Raw genomic sequence first — 20,084 nt, forward strand, 5'->3', positions numbered from 1 at the left:
ACAGATGAGCAAATGGAGGCAGCTTTCCCAGGCTTACACCAGAGATGAGAGGCAGAGGCAAGAGTGGAGTCCAGCACTCTGGTTCCCCGGCCCCGGGCATGGGCACCTGTCCCTCCTCCCTCTGCCTGTGGGGTTAACCTGCTCTCGCCGACATGCCCGCTCGACACAGGCCTTCCTCCTCCTGACGAGATTATCTCAGATTTATCCTCACCTGGACAGCTCCCCCATCTGTCCCCAGACGCGCCTCCGTCCCCCTGAGAACCTGCATTGAGGGCTGACTGTGTGCCAGACCCTGGGCAGGAGCCCTGCATACAGTGACCTCAGTGGTGACCCAGGAGCCCTGGAGGGAGGGTCAGTTGTTATCCTCGGATGAGGACCCCGCAGCCCAGAGAGGGAGCGCGGCTGCCCGAGACCACACAGCTAACAGCTCTAACGGACATAACACGCCCCGCCAGGCCCGTCGGCTCTCCAGCTCTAAACCAGTGCCCGGTCACCTGTCTCCATGCAGACCTGCTCCAGGCTCCGTCCTGTGCCCTCCTGGGGGAGCAGAGGGTCTCCCAGAGGCGGCCGTGAGGGGTGGGCAGGCAGGGAGGCTCACCCGGCCAGGACCGAGCGATCTCGTCCGATTCTGGGCACCTGCTCAGGGCAGCCAGCGTGCGGGGTTCACACTTCTTTATCGAGCACCTGCTGTGTGCAGAGCAGGGCCACGTAATGGCCTCAACGGTGTTGGCCGGCCCTTACCAGCTCCCCATCCTTGAGAGCAAAACGTGATTCCCTCCCCGCAGGTTGTAGGGAAGGGGGCGAATCTGTGCTTCTGCTGGTTGCCTCTCCCCGTACACACACACACACACACACACACACACACACACACACACACGCCTCTTCAGCTTCACCTCCACCTCGGGACACAGCAACGTGCCCGTCTGTCAAGTGCATGTTCGGTCTGCATGCTCTCTTTGGGGGGAAAAGATAACAAAAAAGCCACACCACTCCTGGGAAGCGCTCACTTTAGGAAGAAAGGAGCTTATTATAAATCAAGACAGAAGTAACAGGAAAGAGCCTGCGGGCTTGGGAGGTGGTGGTGCCATCAGCCCCAGCCAGAGGTGGAGGGAGAGGGAGCGGGAGACGCCCCCCATCAGTTCCCCGCCCCCCCCCCCCCCCCCCCCCCGCCTGCACAATCACTGTCTAGCGTAATTAGCAGAGACCTCGAGGTTAGTTCCCTTTTAAATCCCTTATTCAATTATTTGTTTGTTGCCCTCCAGGGGCTCGTCTTCCCATTGGTGTGTCTGCTTCCCTGTGTCCTTTCTTCTCCTGTCCTCCAGCTGCTAACATTTCTGCTGGCTCGATGACAGATCCCGGACCTGCCGCTGCCCGCAGCAGGAGCCGGCCGTGTCGCCGTCCCCTGCACAGTGGGGCCCGCTGGCCCAGGCGCTGAAGCACCGGTCCTAGAGACGCCAGCTTGCTGCCGCCTGGGATTTATGACATTTCAAAGCCTCCAAGAAGGTGTCACACAAAGCAACTTTGAGCCCCATTTAGCTATTTGCTAGGATCAATTTTCTGAAATTATGGCATAATAATGGGGTTTTAACTGCTTGTCAGTTCCACGCAGAACAAAGGAGGTTGTTTGGTTTGAGTCCGGCTGCAAGAAGCTGCAGGAGGGTAGCCCCCATCTTAATGAAATGGTGGAGGTGTGGTTGAAACCCCTCCAGGGCTGTGCCCAGCCAAGCACCCCGAGCCAGATGGGGGTGTAGACACAGCTCCTTTGTGATTCTTGCTGGAATTAAATGGCCAGAGGGGACTCGGGAGTTAATTAAGTCTCTTTGGGGGGCGGGTAAATAAATGGGGTGCCTGGTGGCTCAGGGAGCCCCGTCTCTACTGCTTGCTCAGAGAGCTCCTGCTGGTCCTGCAGCTCCCAGGGGAGGCATCTCTGGTCCCCACCCGGAGGAGGAGAGGTGTGCGGCTAGCAGACACTTGGGGCATTGGGAGCCAGAGGTTCACAAAGCCGGTCTCTGCCCTTGGGGGTCACATTGTAAGGAGGACGCCCCCTGGCCTGTGGAGCGAGCATCTGAGCCCTGCCTGTCCCCAGGGGTAGTAGAGATGAGACAAGAGGTGGATGGAGGAAAGTAGGCCAGACGACCGGGAGGTCAGGGCTTCAGACCCTTGCGTGCTTACCACTGGCCTGCCCGGGAATCTGAATTTTGGCAAGCTCCCCGTCTACTGCCTCTTGTCCCCGGCCCTTGGCAACCATCAGTCTGCTTTCCTTCTCAGTGGGTTTACTAATAACCATCCTGGGTGTTTCACGTCAACGGAACCATACCAAGCGTGGCCTTTTATCCCGTGGTCACCCTCTTAGCCAGACACAGTGGGGCTCCTTCCTCATGGGCCAGGTCGGAAGATGTGTAGATGGGGGTGGGGGGGGTGGCTGGGGCAGGGCGGGCAGTAACGCACCAGGCTCCCAGCTGGTTGTGGTCCAGGGCAGACCAGGCCCTGCGCTCACCTGCTGCCTCTGGGCTGCCCTGCAAGAATGTTTGTCTAACATTGTATCATTATGGCAGATGTTTAAAGAAAGAAGAATTATAGCGCAGCCACCTGCTGCCACCCTGCCCGGGACTCCCCCTTGGGTTGTCTGTGTCTTTGTGCTCTGCTGCCCTCGGGGCTCTGGATTTCGGGGACCTTGTCTTGTCTCTTGGGCCCCCTGTGTGGTCACTGAGGCCACTTATTTTGGACACTGACCAGGCTCGGCACACAGCTTGCCCTCAGACAGGTGCCAAGCCACCCCCACACCCTGGCCCCAGCCCCAGCCCTGGCCAATCTTGGCATCAGAAGTTCCCAGTCCAGGTTTCTGCCACCTGTTAACCGATCACAAGATTGCTCAGAGCCTCACTTTATGCATCTGTAAAAAGGAGTGTGTTACCCCTGCATGGAGGGCCTGAGGGCGGGGTGGAAAGAGGTGGGGCGTGCGGAAGCAGTACGCTGGCAAGACCTCCCCGGGGAGCAGGGAACCCGGCAGGACCCTCCACTGTCCACGAGGTTGGGATGGGGGCGGGGGCGCAGGAGCACAGTTGGGGAGAACAGACACTCGGGCTTCTTCCTGCCGTTACCCAGCCCCCTTCTAACAATGCCTTTTGAGCTGAGAGGCCGGGCCTGCCCCCTGGGCTCCGTGTGAGCCTTCACGTCACCCCTCCTGCCAGTCAAGCCTGAGCTCCGCACCTGTACCCCTTTGCTTCAGGGCAGGTGTGCAAACTCTGCCACGGGGTCCAGCACCGGGGAGTGGCGGGGTCTGTGGCCAAGAGGAGAAGGTACACCTGAACTTTGACAAACGGATGGTCTCACCTTGGCTCTAGCCTTTTGGTGCCAATGCTTCCAATTTTTAAAGAAGCTGAAAAGTAATTATTCTATAGAACGTGTCTTTATTTCTTCAACATAACCAAGCCCACCAAGGCTTAACTAGGTACCACTGCCACCCCTGGCTACCAGGCTCCAGCCTTGGTCCTGGGCACAGGGACCTCTGGAAGAGGGTCCTCGTATCTGTCTTAAGATCTCACAGCACAGGTCCTAAGCTAGAGTGCCTGGGGTCAAGTACCAGCTGCCTCGCTGTGCGACCTTGGACAAAGTAGTTAAGCTCTCTGAGCCCTCATCTCCTGGTCCATAAAATGGCAATGCAGTTTGCTCTAATAATCAGGCTACTTATTATGACTGTGGTTATTATTCCCTTAAAGAATATCAGGTGTCCAGAGGACCAGTCAGGTAGGGTGGTTAAGTATAGACTCTGGGGTCAAATGGAATTAGATTCAAATCCCAGTCCTGCTGTGAACCTGCAGTTGACCTCAGGCCTGGCGTTCAACCCTCTGCATCTCTGGGGTCGCTTGTAAATCCATGAATGGAAATAGCATCGTGGCAAGGGTCGGGTTACCGGCAACCGTGAATCCCCTACATACACAGAGAGTCCTCCTTACAAGGTAGTTGTGTTATGACACTGTGGCCAGGGGAGGGGAGGGCAGGTGGCCGGGGAGGTGGTGGTGGAGATGGGCCAACCGGCAATAGGGAGGATACAGGAAGCCTGGATGGAGCCCTCGGTGTGAGCACCAGCGCTCCTGCATTGTCACACTCCCGCTCAGCACCAGGACAGAGAGAAGAGGCAAGGTGCCTTTCAGAACAGGTGTCATGGGTGTGAGGCAGGCTGGACCCCCTCCACTGCAGAGGCTGGAGGACGTGTGGGAAGAGGCAGAGGAAAGCCCCTTGTGTCCTCCTCGTTGGCCAGATGCCTGCAGGGAGCATCCATCCTGCAGGAGGCATCTGGCCCCCACTCCCCCTGCCGTGCTCCCCACGATGCTGCTGCTCAGTGTCTGCATCCCATGGAGCTGCCTGCTCAGCCCAGTGCTTTCCCGATTCCCTGTGGGTCCTGCCCATGGGAGGTCAGAGGGCAGCTGAAGGGAGGGCCCGGGCACCTCTCCCTACTTCCCCTGCCTCCCCAGTGTCGCTGGCTGGAGGAGGCAGCTCTGACACCCACGGGAAGGCCCTCCCTCTGTGACCGGACTCTGGCTGCTTCTGGCTCCACAGCAGCAGCGCCTCCCCCTGTCCCCAATCCCTGCCCGCTCTCCATCCACTCTCTCTATCCCCTGCTTGTCTTCTCTCCTCCGCTGCCTGCCTGGCCAGTGCCCAGGATTAAGTCATCCCCATTCGAAAGACCTAGAGAGGTTGCTGTTTCCTGGCCAGCCCGGCTGGTCGGGCGACTCAGACTTCAGGGGTGCCAGCTACACACAAAATCGGGTGATCTCGGGGCCCTGTGGCCACCTCTCCTTCACGTGGAGGAGCAATTTGGACAGGCAAAAGCTCTCTAGCCTGGAGATGAGCCAGACTCAAACCCACTTCTTGCCAGTTCTAAAGCTGCACCCTCTCCTGGCCACGGACCTCGCTGCCAGGCGGGCGCCAGACCTCACTTATTTCCATCTTGATGCCACCGCTTGTCAGACAAGCGTTGGATTTCTCCTCAGGGAAACTGGGGGAAAGGCTAGTCTACACACCCAGGGGCCTGAGCTCTCGCTAATGATACAACCGCACTTGTCCTTGCTCCCTTCCTCCTCCTCCGCCGATTGTCCCACGAGGAGGGGGAGCTTTAATAACTAGCAATTCAGCCAGTTGCATCTCTATGGCTGTGTGCTCACGAGAGCCATTCGTTCATCCATTGAGCCCTCCTGAGCACCTGTCTGTGCCGGGAATCCAGATGGACGAGGCGGCGTCCCCGCCCCACACACCAGAAAGGCCCCTGAACCGGGATGAGAGTCAGAGTAGAAGACGGTGTGGTCACCGTGAGCGAGAGAGTTCCCAAGAGGAGTTGGGGTCTTTTCCCGACACGGAGGGGGATGACCAGGGGCTTCCTGGAGGAGGCAGCATTTGAACTATGCTGAGTCTACTAGGACAAATACAAAGTAGGACATAGCAGCTAAGAGGGCAGCTAAGCAGCCAGAGTGTGGAGGTTTGAATCTTGAGTGAGTGGCCTTGGCCCACACCTCACCCTGGTGACCTCAGGACCCCCACCTGTGACCTGGGGTCCTCAAGAATGCTGGAGCAGGATGTTAGGAGCATAGGCTCTGGGGCCAGCCGGCCTGGCCCTTCCCTGGCTGGCTGAGGAACCTTGGCCGGGACTCAATGTCCTTTTGCCTCAGTTTCTTCATCTGTAAAACAGGGAAGTGAGTGCCCCTGTCCCGTGGGGAACAGAGGACACCAGCTCACCTGTCCTTGGTCCAGCCTGTCGGTACCTCGCTGACCACACTGTGTGGGTGACCAGAGTGCCCTCTGTCCTGGATGACCTTGTTCTTCCTCCCACCCACAGCCGCCACCTTCATGGAGCACTGGAAGCGAAAACAGATGCGGCTCAGGTACCACTGGGACCTCACGGGCTTCGAGGAGGAGGAGGTGAGCAGTCTGGCCCCCGTGCCCCCTGCGCCCCTCCCTGCCCCCGCCGCATCTCCCCGGCACCAAGTCAGCCGCCAATGTGACCTTTTGGGGTCTGCTGGAGTCTCAGATCTCAGAGCTCCCGTGGACGTGCACCCAGGCTCCCATGCCGACCCAGCACAACTGGGTCCACCGCTCCTCCCCATGAACCCAAGGCCCAAGGGGACTGTCAGCCTTTGCCCGGGTGCCACACTCACGCCCCTTGGAGCCCCCTCTCCACCTGCAGTCGGGCCTGGCTGGGGAGTGGGAATGAGGACTTCCCAGAGGAGGGACCAGCAAAAAATGCCCCCCTCCCACAGCCACAGCACAGAGCAGAGCCTTCAGGGCTGGCCCCCCAGTGACCAGTACTTTTATAAAGTACATGCTTATTTTTTATTAATTTTTAAAAGCAAACCCTACCCCCAACATGGGACTCAAACCCACAACCTCAAGATCGAGAGTCGCACACTGTGCTGATGGAGCCAGCCAGGCGCCCCTCCGTGCTTTTAGTTTATTTTTCAAGAAAGCTCTGGTGCACTTATGTCGTGACCTGTAAATCTCTTCCACTGACTTTTTTCACATTCCTCACGTGTGCCCCTGCACAACACGCTCCTTCCCAGGACGGAAGGGCCGGGTACTCGTCAGCCAGGGAAGCCCCGTAGACGGTAGAGTCTGCAGGAGAGGCACAGCGGCTGCAGAGTCCCATTCCAAGCTCCTACTACCCTTGCCATGTGACCCGGGGCGAGCCTCTGTGCCTCAGCGTCCTTGCCTCTCCTGGGCCTCACTCGATGGACTTTGCAGGGGTCGTAAAGTGTCTGTAGGTCTGGAGCAGGGCACAGAGCAGTAAATGCTCCAGAATGGGTCACCTGACTTGCCGTCTCCAGGCACAACCTCTTCCACGGCAGGTCCCATTATCCCACGTCACAAGTGGCTGCATCTGTCCCAGTCCCCAGCAGGCAGCTCTTTAGCACACAGCCACGCCCGGACCCTGGTGCTCTGCCCCCACAGCCCACTCAGCCATCCACCTGGCGAGGCACCTTCCCTGCAACTGTTTCTATTAGAAAGACTCGAGTAGGACAAAAAACTGTCACATCTTCTTATTATTTTAGATTTAGGATGTTCTTTCCAGGATGTGCCTGTGGTTGGGAGAAGGAAAGGGCGGTCCCCATTGTTCAACCCCTTGGGGATCCATCTGTGATCCCCTCACCCTGATGGCTTGGGCACTTGGTTCTGGGGTGGCGATCAGAACCATTGGACAGGGGTCCCAGCGGGCCCCAGTGAGTCCCCCAAGTGAGTGTCCCATCCCCTGTGGCTGCTCAGGGCCTCCTCGGGGAGGTGGTGATGGAAGGGAAGCCTGTGTCGAGTTGACTGGCCTGCGGGCCCTTTCCCGGAGTCTCACACATACAGCCCTTGGGGGCTTCCGCAACCCCATGAGCCGCAGATGTGACCGGGCAGCAGTGGCTTGCTGGCCCCGGTTCCCCGCACCCCTCTTGTCCCGTGTGTCCATCCACCTTCTTTCTGGTTCTCAAGAAAATGATCTCTAGAGGATGCGGCCTATTTCTTAAAAAACAAAACAAAACAAAACACAAAGTAATGAAATCTTTTTGTTTTTGTTTTTACGTCCTGGTTCCCCGAAGGAGGCTGTCAAGGTTTGGATTTTTTGTCACTCCTCTGTCTTCCCCGTAGCCTGTCTCCTTGGGAGTGGGACCTCCCTGCACACTGATCCGTCTGTCTGTGCCGCGCGGCTCTCCGCAGCTCTTCCACCGCGGGCAGGGGTCTCTGCTTCCTCCCCCACTCTGCGGCTCTCATACCCCTCATTCTTCTGTTCCAGCGCCCTTTGCTGACCTGCTCTGGGCTCCCCCGAGGCCTGGCGCCTCCGGTCTGCCCGCGCTCGCTGACACTTCCTGCAGTCTCTTCGACCCCCACAGCTCCTGATAGAACATTCTCGGGGGCCAGTTCATGGCTGGGTGTTCACGATGAGCAAGTGGGCGGCAGGGGGGGCGGCAGCACAGACCACCTGCCTCCAGGACACGGACGCCGGTGGGCTGGGGTTCCCAACCAGGGGGAGAATCCTGGTCGGGCCATGGGTGGGGCAGTCTAAATTGGATATGGTGCAAGCAGCCAGCTACGAACTGCCCCCAGAGGGTGCCCGAGACCAATGTAAGGACTGAATTTGTCATGTGTGCTCATGTTGAAGGTCTCAAACTCAGTTAACAGGCTTCTCGTTGATTTGGTTTCTTCCACAGGACCATCCCAGAGCCGAATATGAAGCCAGAGTCTTGGAAAAGTCACTTAGGAAAGAATCCAAAAGCAAAGAGGTACGGTGGCCACCGCTGTTTGGCTTTCCTGGCCATAACACAGTGTACGCCCACAGCAGCATAGACCAGGGCTCAGCAAACACTGCGTGCACATCAACAGACCCGGGGCCGGCCCCCAGACATGGGCCAGATCATAAATATCTGACCCCACAAGGCCTCTGTCACAACTACTCAATGCTTTCCGTAGCTCGAGAGCAGCCACAGACATAAAACGAGTAAGGGGCCCGATCTGGTCCACAGGCCGATGTTTGTCAGCCTCTGCTCTGGGTCTCTCTTCTTGACCTGTCCTGAGGGTATCTCAAACCTCAGCCAACATTTCAACGTGAAGAACCAGGCAGCTTTGCAGCTTTTTCACAGGACACTTGACATTTTATTATGTCTGCTTCTTGTGCTCGATGTTGAATTATGAAACAGGACGGTTTGCCCCAGCAGGTCCCTGAGCAGACAGCCAATTCCTTGTTTCCCTCAGAGACGTGGGAATGAGAGGGAAGTGTTTCATGATGTTCTGAAGATCACCATCTTTTTACAAGTGACTTTTTCCCCCCTAAACATCTCATTCAAATTGGCTGTCATGTTCACAGCCTAAATTCTAGCAAACCTCTAGAGCAGTGTGGCTGGTTTTTAACGAAGGTGTTTTGTATGCCTGGGGACAAGTGGGGAGCACCCTGGCCCCTGGCACCCCCTGCCTGTGGCTGGGGAAGTGTGTGTCCGTCCTTGATGGGTGGGAAACAGACGCTCCCCAAGCACCCCCCTGCCCCCTGCGTTCACATCCACACCACAAGCCCCTGGGTTCATCTTCCCTTATTACTGTGGTGCATGGACAAGGTTTGCTGGTTCCAAGTGTCCAGCGGTTGCAATTGCCAAAATCTCATCTGGGGGGTAAAGTGGGTGCACCAAAAACCCCCTCTCGGGCCCCAGCTCCTGGAACACGGCAAAAATCCAGCTTCATCCTGTTTCAGCCAGGAAGTGGGTGCAGCTCCCTGAACACTGTCTTGGAGTCCTAGCAAGGCTGCAGATAACCATAAAGCACGAATGTGTGCACATCTCCATGCACACTGCCTCCAGAGCCTGCCTTGCCCGGCCTTGACTGGCCCCCTTAGACCCTCTGGACTTTATGTTGTCCTCCGGAAGGGAGCAGCCTGGACACCACAGCCTCGGAAGCCCCATAGGCCTCCACTACAGGCCCCAAAGACCTGTGTTCTATGTGGCACCCTTTGCCCTCAGCTAGGGTCAGGACTGTTCACCCCGTGCCTTTACGGTGGCACCTTTTAGCATGAGCACAGATGAGTATTTGGTTCTTCCCTAAGGAGAAAAAGGCTCTATGGCTCACGTCAATCCATGTAAAGTCAAGGGACATAACCAAATCCAAACGGTGGACCTGGGCAGCCGTGCCAGGTGTGCCTCTCAGCTGTGATCTCCAGAGCAACAAGTGTACAGGGTTCCTTTTCACCAGGGCTCTGGGGGCCTCCCGGGCCCTGTATGCTTCTGGCGGGCCGTACCCCTCATTTTCCCCTCTGTGTCTCATGGCTCCCAGCAGCTCCTTTATGGTTGTCATTCCCGCCCCCCCCCCCCCCCCCAGCTATGGCACCAAATCCAGCTGCGAATAAAAGAGACCTACCTGTTAACTGGCACATGAACCTATGCTCCTGGGCGTGGCTCTGTGGAAATCATGGTGACCCCCTCACGGAGGGCGGCTCAGAGCCCCACCAGGTCTTTCCTGGGGAGTCCATCTCCAAAGCCCCATCTCCCATTCCCAGAGCTTTGCTGCCCCCCTGCCCTTAGAACATGGGGATCTGCCATCTGTTACTGGTTTCAAACGCTCGGGCCCCGCGTCAGCCTTGGCAGCCAGCACACCCCGCAGGCAAGGGGACGCTAGGCCCTGTGCCCTGCGGCTCCAGAGCCTCATCACACTTCACCCCACGGTGCTCTCTTGTTCCCTCCACCACCCTCAGAAGCGCCGGCATATTCCAGAGGAGTCAACAAACAAATGGAAGCAGAGGGTTAAGACAGCCATGGCGGGGGTGAAATTGGTACTCTTCTGTTTCGGGGGCAACGCAAGTCTTGACTGTTTTGCAGACGATCAAAGTCTGTTGTGTTGTCCTCAACAAACTCTGTATTTTTTTTTTCTTTAACATCCACACCCACATTTCTGTGCCTTCCCTCCACACCCATCGGGCTGTGATGTGTGTCGAGATGTCACTGCATGGCTACCATGGGTCTGTGTTGGGGGGAGTCCTGGCTTCTCTTGGAGCCCATGGAGCGCGCTCGTCACGGATGCTTGTGCCTGCTTCCTGCACTGCCCGCCAACACGCATGCCACCCGCCCCTGGAATGAGTGGCATTCCCTGTCCTAATACATGCATTCCCCCCCGACCAGGCCCCCATCATTTAAAAATCCACCCCCGTTCTCGAAAGATCGCGGGTTGACATCAAGCTGCTAGTCAAGGGCCCACCAGCCCAGGCCATCCCGGAGCCAGAGAGCCTTCAGGGCCCCATGTCACCACGGTGCCCCGTTGCTACGCGGCAATCGGCGTTTCAACTCGTAATGCTAGTTACCTGTTTTAGCTTGCCCTGCGCAGGAAAAATAACTATTATGGTCTGGGTGGCAGAGGGCAAGACATCCTTAAGATCTTCTAGCCTTAAAGTGAGGCTTCAGCCAGACTCAGGCTGCTCCCAGACACGGGGCTGACAGTCTAATTTAGAAAAGCATGTGGCGCTGTGATGCCCCGGACGCAGAGGAGTCACGTTTCCCAACACTAGTATTGCTGCTCTTACGTGGCATCATTCGGTAGATAATGAGACCCCAGACCCTTCCTTGGATGCTACTGTTTGCTTTCACTTGTCACCTGTGGGCGTGTTTCCGTAAAGATGTTTATGAGTATTTCCGTTGTCCGTGTTCACCCACACACCCGCGCGCGCGCGCACAGAGTTCTCTCCACCGCGGCAGGCCCCACACCAGATGACCAAGCATTGTTTCATGTTGCAGACGGACAAGGTGAAGCTGACCTGGAGAGACCGGTTCCCAGCCTACTTCACCAACTTGGTCTCCATTGTCTTCATGGTGAGTTCCGGAAGGCTGAGGTGGGGAGAGATCTGGGAAGCCCATGGGGAGATGGCGTGGGGCTCACCTGGACCAGAGTCAGGCCTCAACATGACATTTGCTCTCATCCTGGGATGTGGTGTGGGGTCAGGTTTCCATAAAACAGGAAGGGGCTTGGGTTCCATGGGGACCCCAAGGGGACCCGTGTGCTCTCAGGTACGGGAGGTAACTTCGCCTGGTCCCTGAGTTACAGCTTTCACTCTGAGAGGGACTCGTTGTTCAAACCTGAAACTTCATACATGTTATTTCAGACAAAACTGAAGAGTTTTGGGGTGGTTTGGTGGTTTTTTTTGTTGCTGTTGTTGTTGTTGTTGTTAAAGAAAACCATGAAATAAAAATGCACAGGCAGGACACAAGTCAGGACAGTGCTACTCAGGTGGCTAAGGGCCCGTGACTCTAGTCTTGTCGATGCTGCTGGTGTAATCAGCCAACACCCTGGCTCTCTGTGGGGATTTTAATCCCAGATTGACTGGATCTCAGCCCTGGAAGGCCTTGGCCATGTGCTAGCTGCGCTTCTGTCCTCCTCAAGAGGGCAGGGCACTGGCGGACACTGTGAAAATCACCAGCCCCTTGTCCAGCCCAAGTTAGAGTCCTGCATGGCTCCCAGCCCGGGGCCTGGTACCCAGGGGCCTGACACCTGGGGGCCTGGTGTCAGCCACCGTGAGCCAGGGCTTGAGCCGTGTCCAGCGGCCTGGGGGCCTTGCAGGGAGTCTCCCTGAGGTCTCATAATCCCGATGCCACCCCTCCTGCTGATGAGGAAACAGGCCACAGGTCAAGCCCTTCTCTCCAGGCCACCAGCCCAGACATGCTGGGCCCCGGTGGCAGTCGGCACTCTGCCCCCGGAGCCCCGCTGCTCCGTGCAAACTCCACGGGAGGTGGGGGCTTGTCTTTCTTTGCCCTCATGGATGAATGGGCCACAGCTCTGTCTTCCACCCACCCCAGGAGGTTCATTCACTGAGCACATATTGGTTGAGCACCTGCTATGCGCTGTCCCCTCCGTGGTCCTGGTCTTGGGACCACCAGGTGAACCCACCAGCCAGAGCCCCACAGCCCTTTTAACCCAGAAGGGGCTTTGCCCGCAGGAGACAGGACTGCCAGAGGTCTTGCCCCTCGTGGGGACCCACCCGCCCTCTGGCAGGAGGCAGGGGTCACCCTCCTCCCTGAGTCACCCTGCGGGCCGGCCGCCCGTCTGCACCTCCACGCGCTGGCACAAGGCTGCCTTGGAGGCCAGGGCGGTGCCTTCCCCTGGGAGGGGCCACTTGGCAGCAGCGAGGGAGTTTCCAAGGAAAGCCCTCATTCCCGGAGCTGGCCAGGGAGTGTGGTCAGGGTGTGGCGTGGGCTGCCGGAGCTTCCTGAGCGGGGTGTGGTCCCCGTCGGGCACCCACAGATGTGTGCAGAAGTGGAACTACCAGCCCAAAGTAGAAAATAGGAGCTTTCCTAGATTTCTGACAGCTGCAGACTCCCCAGGGGCTGAGCCAGCCACAGCCTTTCCAAGCTGTGACCTGAGACATACAGCGCAGCCCGCGCCACTGCAGGAGTGTCCTGGGAGCCGTGAGGGACCATCCTAGCAGGGCACGGCCTGCCCTCCGCACCCCGAGTGGGAGGAAGGGACATGGGTCACACAGGGGAATGGAAGGGCACGGAGCGTGGCCCGCAGGTGGAGTCAGGCGTGGGTGACAGCCGGGCACAGCCCCCCTCCCTCCTCAGTGCATCCTGGGGGTTGGGATCTCCCTACATCCACACGCAGTGCAGGACAGCGTGAGGACAGGGTCGTCTCCGGTGAGTTAGGGCCTTTGAGGAAAAGGAAGAGAAACCCAAGCAGACAGACCACCCCACACAGAATAAACTCACTATCCTAGCCAGCGCCCACCCCAGTCTCCCAGGCAGCCAGCGGCCCGAGTTTTATGGAATGTTCTGGTCCCTCAGAGGGTTTGCCCAGATGACCCACAAGCCAGGTGTGTGAGTGGCTCATGGAGATGTTGAGAGAAGCATCCCAAACTGTCCCAGCCAGGCCTGCAGCACTGCCCGCCCGTGGGTCGGACTGCCCCCCGCCCACCCTCCTCTGGGCAGCACTGCTTCCACTCAGGCCACCCACGTTATGGGGAGAAGCCCTCTCCCCCAGAGTTGGCCTGGCTCACACCAGCCAGGCCAGCCCTTTGGGTTTCAGCCCCCTTGTGCCCTGTTGGGGTCAATGGGCAGGAAAGAAGGTGTGGTGCCCTGGGGCAGGTGGCAGCAGAGATCTCCTGAGTGTCAGGCTCAGTGGGCTCACCTGGACAATCTCAGCTCCTGAGCTGGGTGACCTGGCCTGGTGAGTTAACCTCTCTGAACTTCAGCGTCCTCTTCCATAAAACAGAAACCAACCTCTCATTCATCCATCTATGAGGATTTAGCACCACAGATCCCTGACGTTGAGGGAGTGACAAGAGCTCAGCTGTGTTGAAGCCAAACTGCTGCAGGCTGGGCAGGAGCTGGGCTGGGGAGATGGAGGGGCTGGGGTCTGATGGGACCTGACGGCCCTCCTCGCTCTGCAGATTGCAGTGACCTTTGCCATCGTCCTGGGAGTCATCATCTACAGGATCTCCACGGCCGCTGCCTTAGCCATGAACTCCTCCCCGTCCGTGCGGTCCAACATCCGGGTCACTGTCACAGCCACTGCTGTCATCATCAACCTGGTGGTCATCATCCTGCTGGACGAGGTCTACGGGTGCATAGCCCGGTGGCTCACCAAGATCGGTGAGTGCGCATCCCAGGGAGACCATGGCCACCTTCCTGCTGCAGGGCCCTGGGCTGGTCACTTACCTCCTCTGAGCTTCATCCCATGAGAGTGGAGTAAAGGGTCACGTGCATCTTGCTCTTCTAGAGGTTCCAAAGACGGAGAAGAGCTTCGAGGAGAGGCTGATCTTCAAAGCTTTCCTGCTAAAGTTCGTGAATTCCTACACTCCTATCTTTTACGTGGCTTTCTTCAAAGGCAGGTAGGGATGTCAGTTACTGAAACTCACTGCCTTTCCCACCGTGTTCCTTCGGTTCCATAGAAGGCTCTCCACCCGTCTCCCTGCAGGTGGGAGGCCCTGGGCCCAGGGCAGAGCTTGTGGTATGGATCCCACTGCCCCTGAGTTCATGGAGAGGCCTGGCATCTATGGTGGGACCAGAGCAATGGGGACCCCGGACAGTGGGGACCCAGGGCAGCAGGACTTCAAACAGTGGGGACCCAAGGCAGCAGGGCCCCTGACTGTGGGGACCCCAGGGCAGCAGGACCCAGGGCAGCAGGACCCCGGACAGTGGGAACGCAGAGCAGCAGGACCCTGGACAATGGAGACCTCAGACAATAGGACCTCAGACAGCAGGACCCTAGACAACAAGGACTCCAGACAGCAGGGCCACAGGCAGAAGGGACCCCAGACAGCAAGGACCCCAAACAGCAAGGTTCCGGGCAGCAGGGGCCCCAGAAGCAGGGACCCCAGGCAACAGGGACCCCAGACAGCAGGGACCCCAGACAGCAGGGCCCCAGGCAGTAGGGCCCCAGACAACAGGGACCCCAGACAGCAGGGCCCCAGGCAGCAGGGGCCTCAGGCAGCAGGGACCCCAGACAGCAGGGCCTCAGGGCAGCAGGGACCCCAGACAGCAGGGCCTCAGGGCAGCAGGGACCCCAGACAGCAGGGCCCCAGGCAGCAGGGACCCCAGACAGCAGGGCCCCAGGCAGTAGGGCCCCAGACAGCAGGGACCCCAGACAGCAGGGCCTCAGGGCAGCAGGGACCCCAGACAGCAAGGACCTCAGACAGCAGGGACCCAGACAGCAGGGACCCCAGACAGCAGGGCCCCAGGCAGTAGGGCCCCAGACAGCAAGGACCTCAGACAGCAGGGACCCAGACAGCAGGGACCCCAGACAGCAGGGCCCCGGGCAGCAGGGCCCCAGACAGCAGGGACCCCAGACAGCAAGGCCCCGGGCAGCAGGGGCCCCAGAAGCAGGGACCCCAGGCAACAGGGACCCCAGACAGCAGGGACCCCAGACCGCAGGGCCCCAGGCAGTAGGGCCACAGGGCAGCAGGGACCCCAGACAGCAGGGCCCCGGGCAGCAGGGCCCCAGACAGCAGAGACCCCAGACAGCAGGGCCCCAGGCAGCGAGCTCCAGGAGCTCCCACAGTAGGGCAAGGTGGCTCACGGGGGTCGGGGCCACAGGTGCAGGTGGAAAGAGCACAGCCACAGCCAGCTTGGTGCTTCCCGGCTGGTGCAGGGGTACACTCCACGCCTGGACCTCCTATAACGCCTCTGGAGTTTGAGAGTCTGTGGAAGGTGCTACCACAGCACACCCCAGGGGTCGTGGCTCAGCTGCCAGAGCCTGTGGGCCACTCGAGGCGGGCTGCAGCCCTGCCCCAGTCTCCCCGCGCCGACCCTTCCCTGCCACTGCCCCCACTCGTTGCAGGTTCGTCGGGCGCCCAGGCGACTATGTCTACATTTTCCGTTCTTTCCGGATGGAGGAGGTAAGCGCGTGTCCTGTGCTGCTTTCCCAGTCCGTCCACACAGCAGACCCGGTGCAAGCAGATGTTATTGAGCAGCATTTCCCTCCTTTTCTGCTGCCCCGCCGCTGGGGCTCTGATCTTATTTGATGCATCCACATAGGGTCAACCTAAAAGAAGAAAGTCTTTTCAGAGTCCCCAAAGCAAAAGAATAATACCCGTTTGGAGTTTTTTCCTTTTTCTATGAGATGCCGAATGTTTTTCTCTTTGGTTAACGTGGATTAATGAGGACTAAACAGAGCTCAGCTTCATTCTGTGACCTTAACGTAGAAATGCCCACCTCTCTCCCCCTGAATCGGTGCTGGTGAGTTTTGGCTTCTGCTCAGCTCCTCCAGCCACTGTGGGGCTGGTGAGCGTGCCGGCCCCTGGACCTGCTCCAGCAGCTCCGTTGGAGCAAGCGGAGCTTCAAGGCTGCCGGGGGCTCAGGTCTCAGGAGCAGGGACCCTGGTCAGCGTTTCCAACAGCCAGGATGAATCAGCTTACTAGAAAACAAGGGGTGGGTCTTCTGATAAAGACCATGTGAAATGGGGTAGAGAGGATTGGAGTGGGCTTCAGGTACAAGGTGATCTGGCTGCCTGGAGCACAGCCAAGGGGTTCAAGCCCCTGAGTACCGGCCCCCGAACATCCCAAGTCATGGGCCTCACCCACAGTGACAGATGTTTGCAAAAAGCCCATGAAGTGCTCTTGCGTTGTAGGATTTTGGCCTTTCCGTAAATGATGCCATGCCAAATTCTTTAATGGTTGGAGAAATTGGAGAAATGCCTTTGTAAAAAGGAATAAAGCAAAGGAAATCATTTTTTTTTAATGAAATGATGGCCCTCCGACATATGACCTGTGATAACAGTATAAAAAGTCTTGTTCTGGGCCCGTAGAGGGGTCAGCTATGCCCCAGAGGGTCACCTGGAGCCCCTTGAGCTCCCTTCATTTGGGCAGGTTACACTTCTGGTCTATCACATGCCTGCCCATCACCAGCCTCAGGCAGGGGGTGCAAGCCCACTGAGGACAGGGACATTAGGCCTCAGAGGGGTGGCCAGCTGCCTCACCACGTGTTTTCCCCAACAGCACAGGCCACAGGCTGCCACGGCCGTGCAGGGCCTGCAGATAGGCAGCAGTGCATGGGAACGGTCCTGGCCCTGGGGGATGAGGAGGTGGAGGAGGAGGAGCCCCTAAGTCCAGCCCCATCAGTGCCCACTCCCTGACAGTGCGTCCCTCCCCACGCCATATTCCAGCCCTGACAGCCTGGAGACAAGGTGCATTAGCTTCCTGGGCCCGCTGTAACAAAATAGTCTAGAGACAGGTATCCTGGGATGGTTCTGAGGCCAGAAGTCCAAAACCAAGAAGCCAGCAGGGCTGTGCTCCCCTCGAAGTCTCAGGGGAGGGTCCTTCAGGCCTGGCTCCTGGCTTCTGGGGGCTCCCGGCATCCTGGTGTGCCTTGCTTCTGACCGGATCCCTCCAGCCTCTGCCTCTGTCCTTATATGGCCTCCTCTCCTCTGTGTCTTGTGTGTCTTCTCTTCTTATGAGGACATCGGCCACTCCCTCGGGGCCCACCCTGTTCCAATATGACCTCAGCTTAACTTGGCCACACCTGCAAAGACCCTTTTCCGACTAAGGTCATGTCCTGTAGTACCGGGGGTTAGGATGGAGATGTGTCTTTGTGGGGGACGCATTCAGCCCACAGCACAAGGGCTGAGCTCCCCTTGCCAGGGGCTAGGGTCACCTCTCCAGACGTCCACAATGGGCGGGGCAGGGGTTTGATATACCTGTTGTCTATCCCACAGTGCGCCCCGGGGGGCTGCCTGATGGAGCTCTGTATCCAGCTCAGCATCATCATGCTGGGCAAGCAGCTCATCCAGAACAACCTGTTTGAGATTGGCATCCCGTGAGTAACGTCCGGCCTGGGGGCCAAGGGGAGCAAGGGGGAGATGGGGCCCTGGGGCGCCCGGAGAGTGGTACTCTGGGTGACAGGTGTTGTGGGACCTGGGCCAGATGGGGCACAGGAGCAGAGACGGGGTGAGGACAGAGGGGAAGGCAGGGCATAGCCACCCCATGGTGGACAAGGAGAGGATGGGGGCCCAGATGTGGCCCTGCTCCGCCACAGGCTGAGGCCTCGGGGTGCTGACAGGTACCCTCGAACACGCATGCCGGCCCCTGTGGCCAGTAGATGGAGCATCTAGAGGTTCAGCGTCCTTACCTTGTGCCCTTTGAGGTCCATGTCATGTTCCCCCTGCAAGGCAGCCCTCCCTCTGGAATCAGGGACGTGTGGGATGATTTTCTGTGATCTGCTCCCTGCCTCCTGCCCACAGCGTCTGCTGGGGCACAGCTCAGCCCTGACCCTGTTTGCCCTCCCTGCACCTGTCTCCTTGTGTCAAAAACCAAGATAACACTTGACCCCTGACCCTGCAGGGGAAGGGCTCAGGCAATCAGTGACAGAGAAGCCCTGGCTTGGCTCAGAGAATTAGAAACACCAGTTTGGGGATCCCTGGGTGGCGCAGCGGTTTGGCGCCTGCCTTTGGCCCAGGGCGCGATCCTGGAGACCCGGGATCGAATCCCACGTCGGGCTCCCGGTGCTTGGAGCCTGCTTCTCCCTCTGCCTGTGTCTCTGCCTCTCTCTCTCTCTCCGTGTGACTATCATGAATAAATAAATTTAAAAAAAAAAAAAAAAAAAAAGAAACACCAGTTTGGAGGTGACAGTCCTTAGCGCCCAAACCCATCTTCCCGACACCTAACTGAAGCGACCTCATGTTTCCCTCAGGAAAATGAAGAAGTTCATCCGCTATCTGAGGCTGAGGCGCCAGAGTCCCTCTGACCATGATGAGTACGTGAAGCGGAAGCAGCGCTACGAGGTGGACTACACGCTGGAGCCCTTTGCGGGCCTCACCCCAGAGTACATGGAGATGAGTGAGTGGTGGTCGGTGGGGTCCCGTCCTCGGGGCTGGTGCACAGGGCAGGTGCTCGGGAGGTACCCAGGAATGGAGCCTTGTCTCCAGCAGCTGTGTCACTGGGCAGGAGGATGCCCAGAGGTGGCATGTGACTCTCAGTGGGGTGCACTAGTGAAGCAGAGGAAAAAACAGGTGCAGCTCACACGGCCCCCTGGAGCCCCCCAACCCCACCTCCTCCCTCTCCTCACCTCCTCCTGCCATTCCAGCCACACTGGCCTCCGTGCTGTTACCCAAACACCCAGAGTTCATACCTGCCACAGGGCCTTTGCACTAGCTGTGCCCTGCCTGGAATGCTCTCCTCCTAATACCTGCATGACTCACTCTCTCCCTTTCTCCAGAGCTGTGCTCAGGATGTCCTCCACCGCGGGGTCTCCCTGACCACAGCGTTTCAAAGGAGCAGCCCCTCCCCTGTACCACTGTGACCCTCTGCTCTTCCCCCTGCTCCGATTCTCATCACCAGCCACCATCTATAGAACGTAGAATAGATCCAAGTGTATCGTGGGTTCTCAGTACATGTTTGCAGAGTGAACAGACACGTGAATAGACACGTGCAGAGGGATCCCAACATGTAGGGCTCCCCAGCCTCCAGGGACAGCGCATTTTAAATGCCAGCTCTGGAGCCCACTCCTGGTCTGTGCAGGGTGGGACCTGGGACCTTGCACTTTTAGCAAACACTTGAGCAAACCACGGACAGCTCTGAGTGTCGAGGGGCAGGGTGGCCCCATGAGCACGTCCCTCCTGCTGGCCCAGCAGGTCCGTAGAAGTCACAGCGTCCCAGATAATTGTTCCAGAGCACCTTGCTGTTGACTCAGGAGGAAAAAACTCTTAAGGCCTTGAGAAATGGAAACAGTGCTGTGTTCAGATGACATTGTTTTCTCCTGGGATAAAATCCAAGGTGAATGGGAGGTGGGCGGGTAGCCCCCTCACCCCCGTGGACCCCCGAGGACCTGCTCCCTCCCAGGCTGTGTGGTGTCACCCTGGGATCCAGGAGGAGGGCCCCCCCACCCCGCCTGCCTGAGGCCAGTGGGACGACAGGCACCCAGATGGATGCTTCCCCAGACGACCATTTCTGCAGCAGCTGGAGGCTGTGCCCACATTCCTGCTGGGCGTGGTGAGACCCCTGGGACAGGCCCCTGCCCACGCAGGGCATAGCCCACCCTGTGATGCACGCTGCACCCTGCCGCTAGCACGTTCTCCGCCGCGCCCACTGCTGGTCTCCTCCTTGAGGACCGACTCTACTGGGCGCCTGGAGCACACAGTGCCTGAGACTGAAGAGGAGG

General features: G+C 58.5%; 1 protein-coding gene across 8 annotated transcripts in view; it reads left to right on the forward strand.

The window, feature by feature from the left end:
- Positions 1-20,084, forward strand: part of ANO1 (anoctamin 1) — an 81,556-nt gene that overhangs the window by 45,853 nt on the left and 15,619 nt on the right. For 2 of the 8 annotated variants that reach the window (XM_072790289.1, XM_072790292.1), the window contains 10 exons: positions 5,834-5,916; positions 7,572-7,583; positions 8,181-8,252; positions 10,205-10,282; positions 11,238-11,312; positions 13,883-14,084; positions 14,212-14,323; positions 15,772-15,829; positions 17,644-17,744; positions 18,618-18,763. In XM_072790289.1, the coding sequence (XP_072646390.1) occupies positions 5,834-5,916; positions 7,572-7,583; positions 8,181-8,252; positions 10,205-10,282; positions 11,238-11,312; positions 13,883-14,084; positions 14,212-14,323; positions 15,772-15,829; positions 17,644-17,744; positions 18,618-18,763 (939 nt within the window). The remainder of the gene's footprint in view (positions 1-5,833; positions 5,917-7,571; positions 7,584-8,180; positions 8,253-10,204; positions 10,283-11,237; positions 11,313-13,882; positions 14,085-14,211; positions 14,324-15,771; positions 15,830-17,643; positions 17,745-18,617; positions 18,764-20,084) is intronic. The other 6 variants (XM_072790293.1, XM_072790296.1, XM_072790291.1 and 3 more) reach the window with 3 other exon arrangements.

This window comes from Canis lupus, chromosome 21, assembly GCF_048164855.1.
Source record: "Canis lupus baileyi chromosome 21, mCanLup2.hap1, whole genome shotgun sequence".
Classification (NCBI taxonomy): Eukaryota; Metazoa; Chordata; class Mammalia; order Carnivora; family Canidae; genus Canis; species Canis lupus.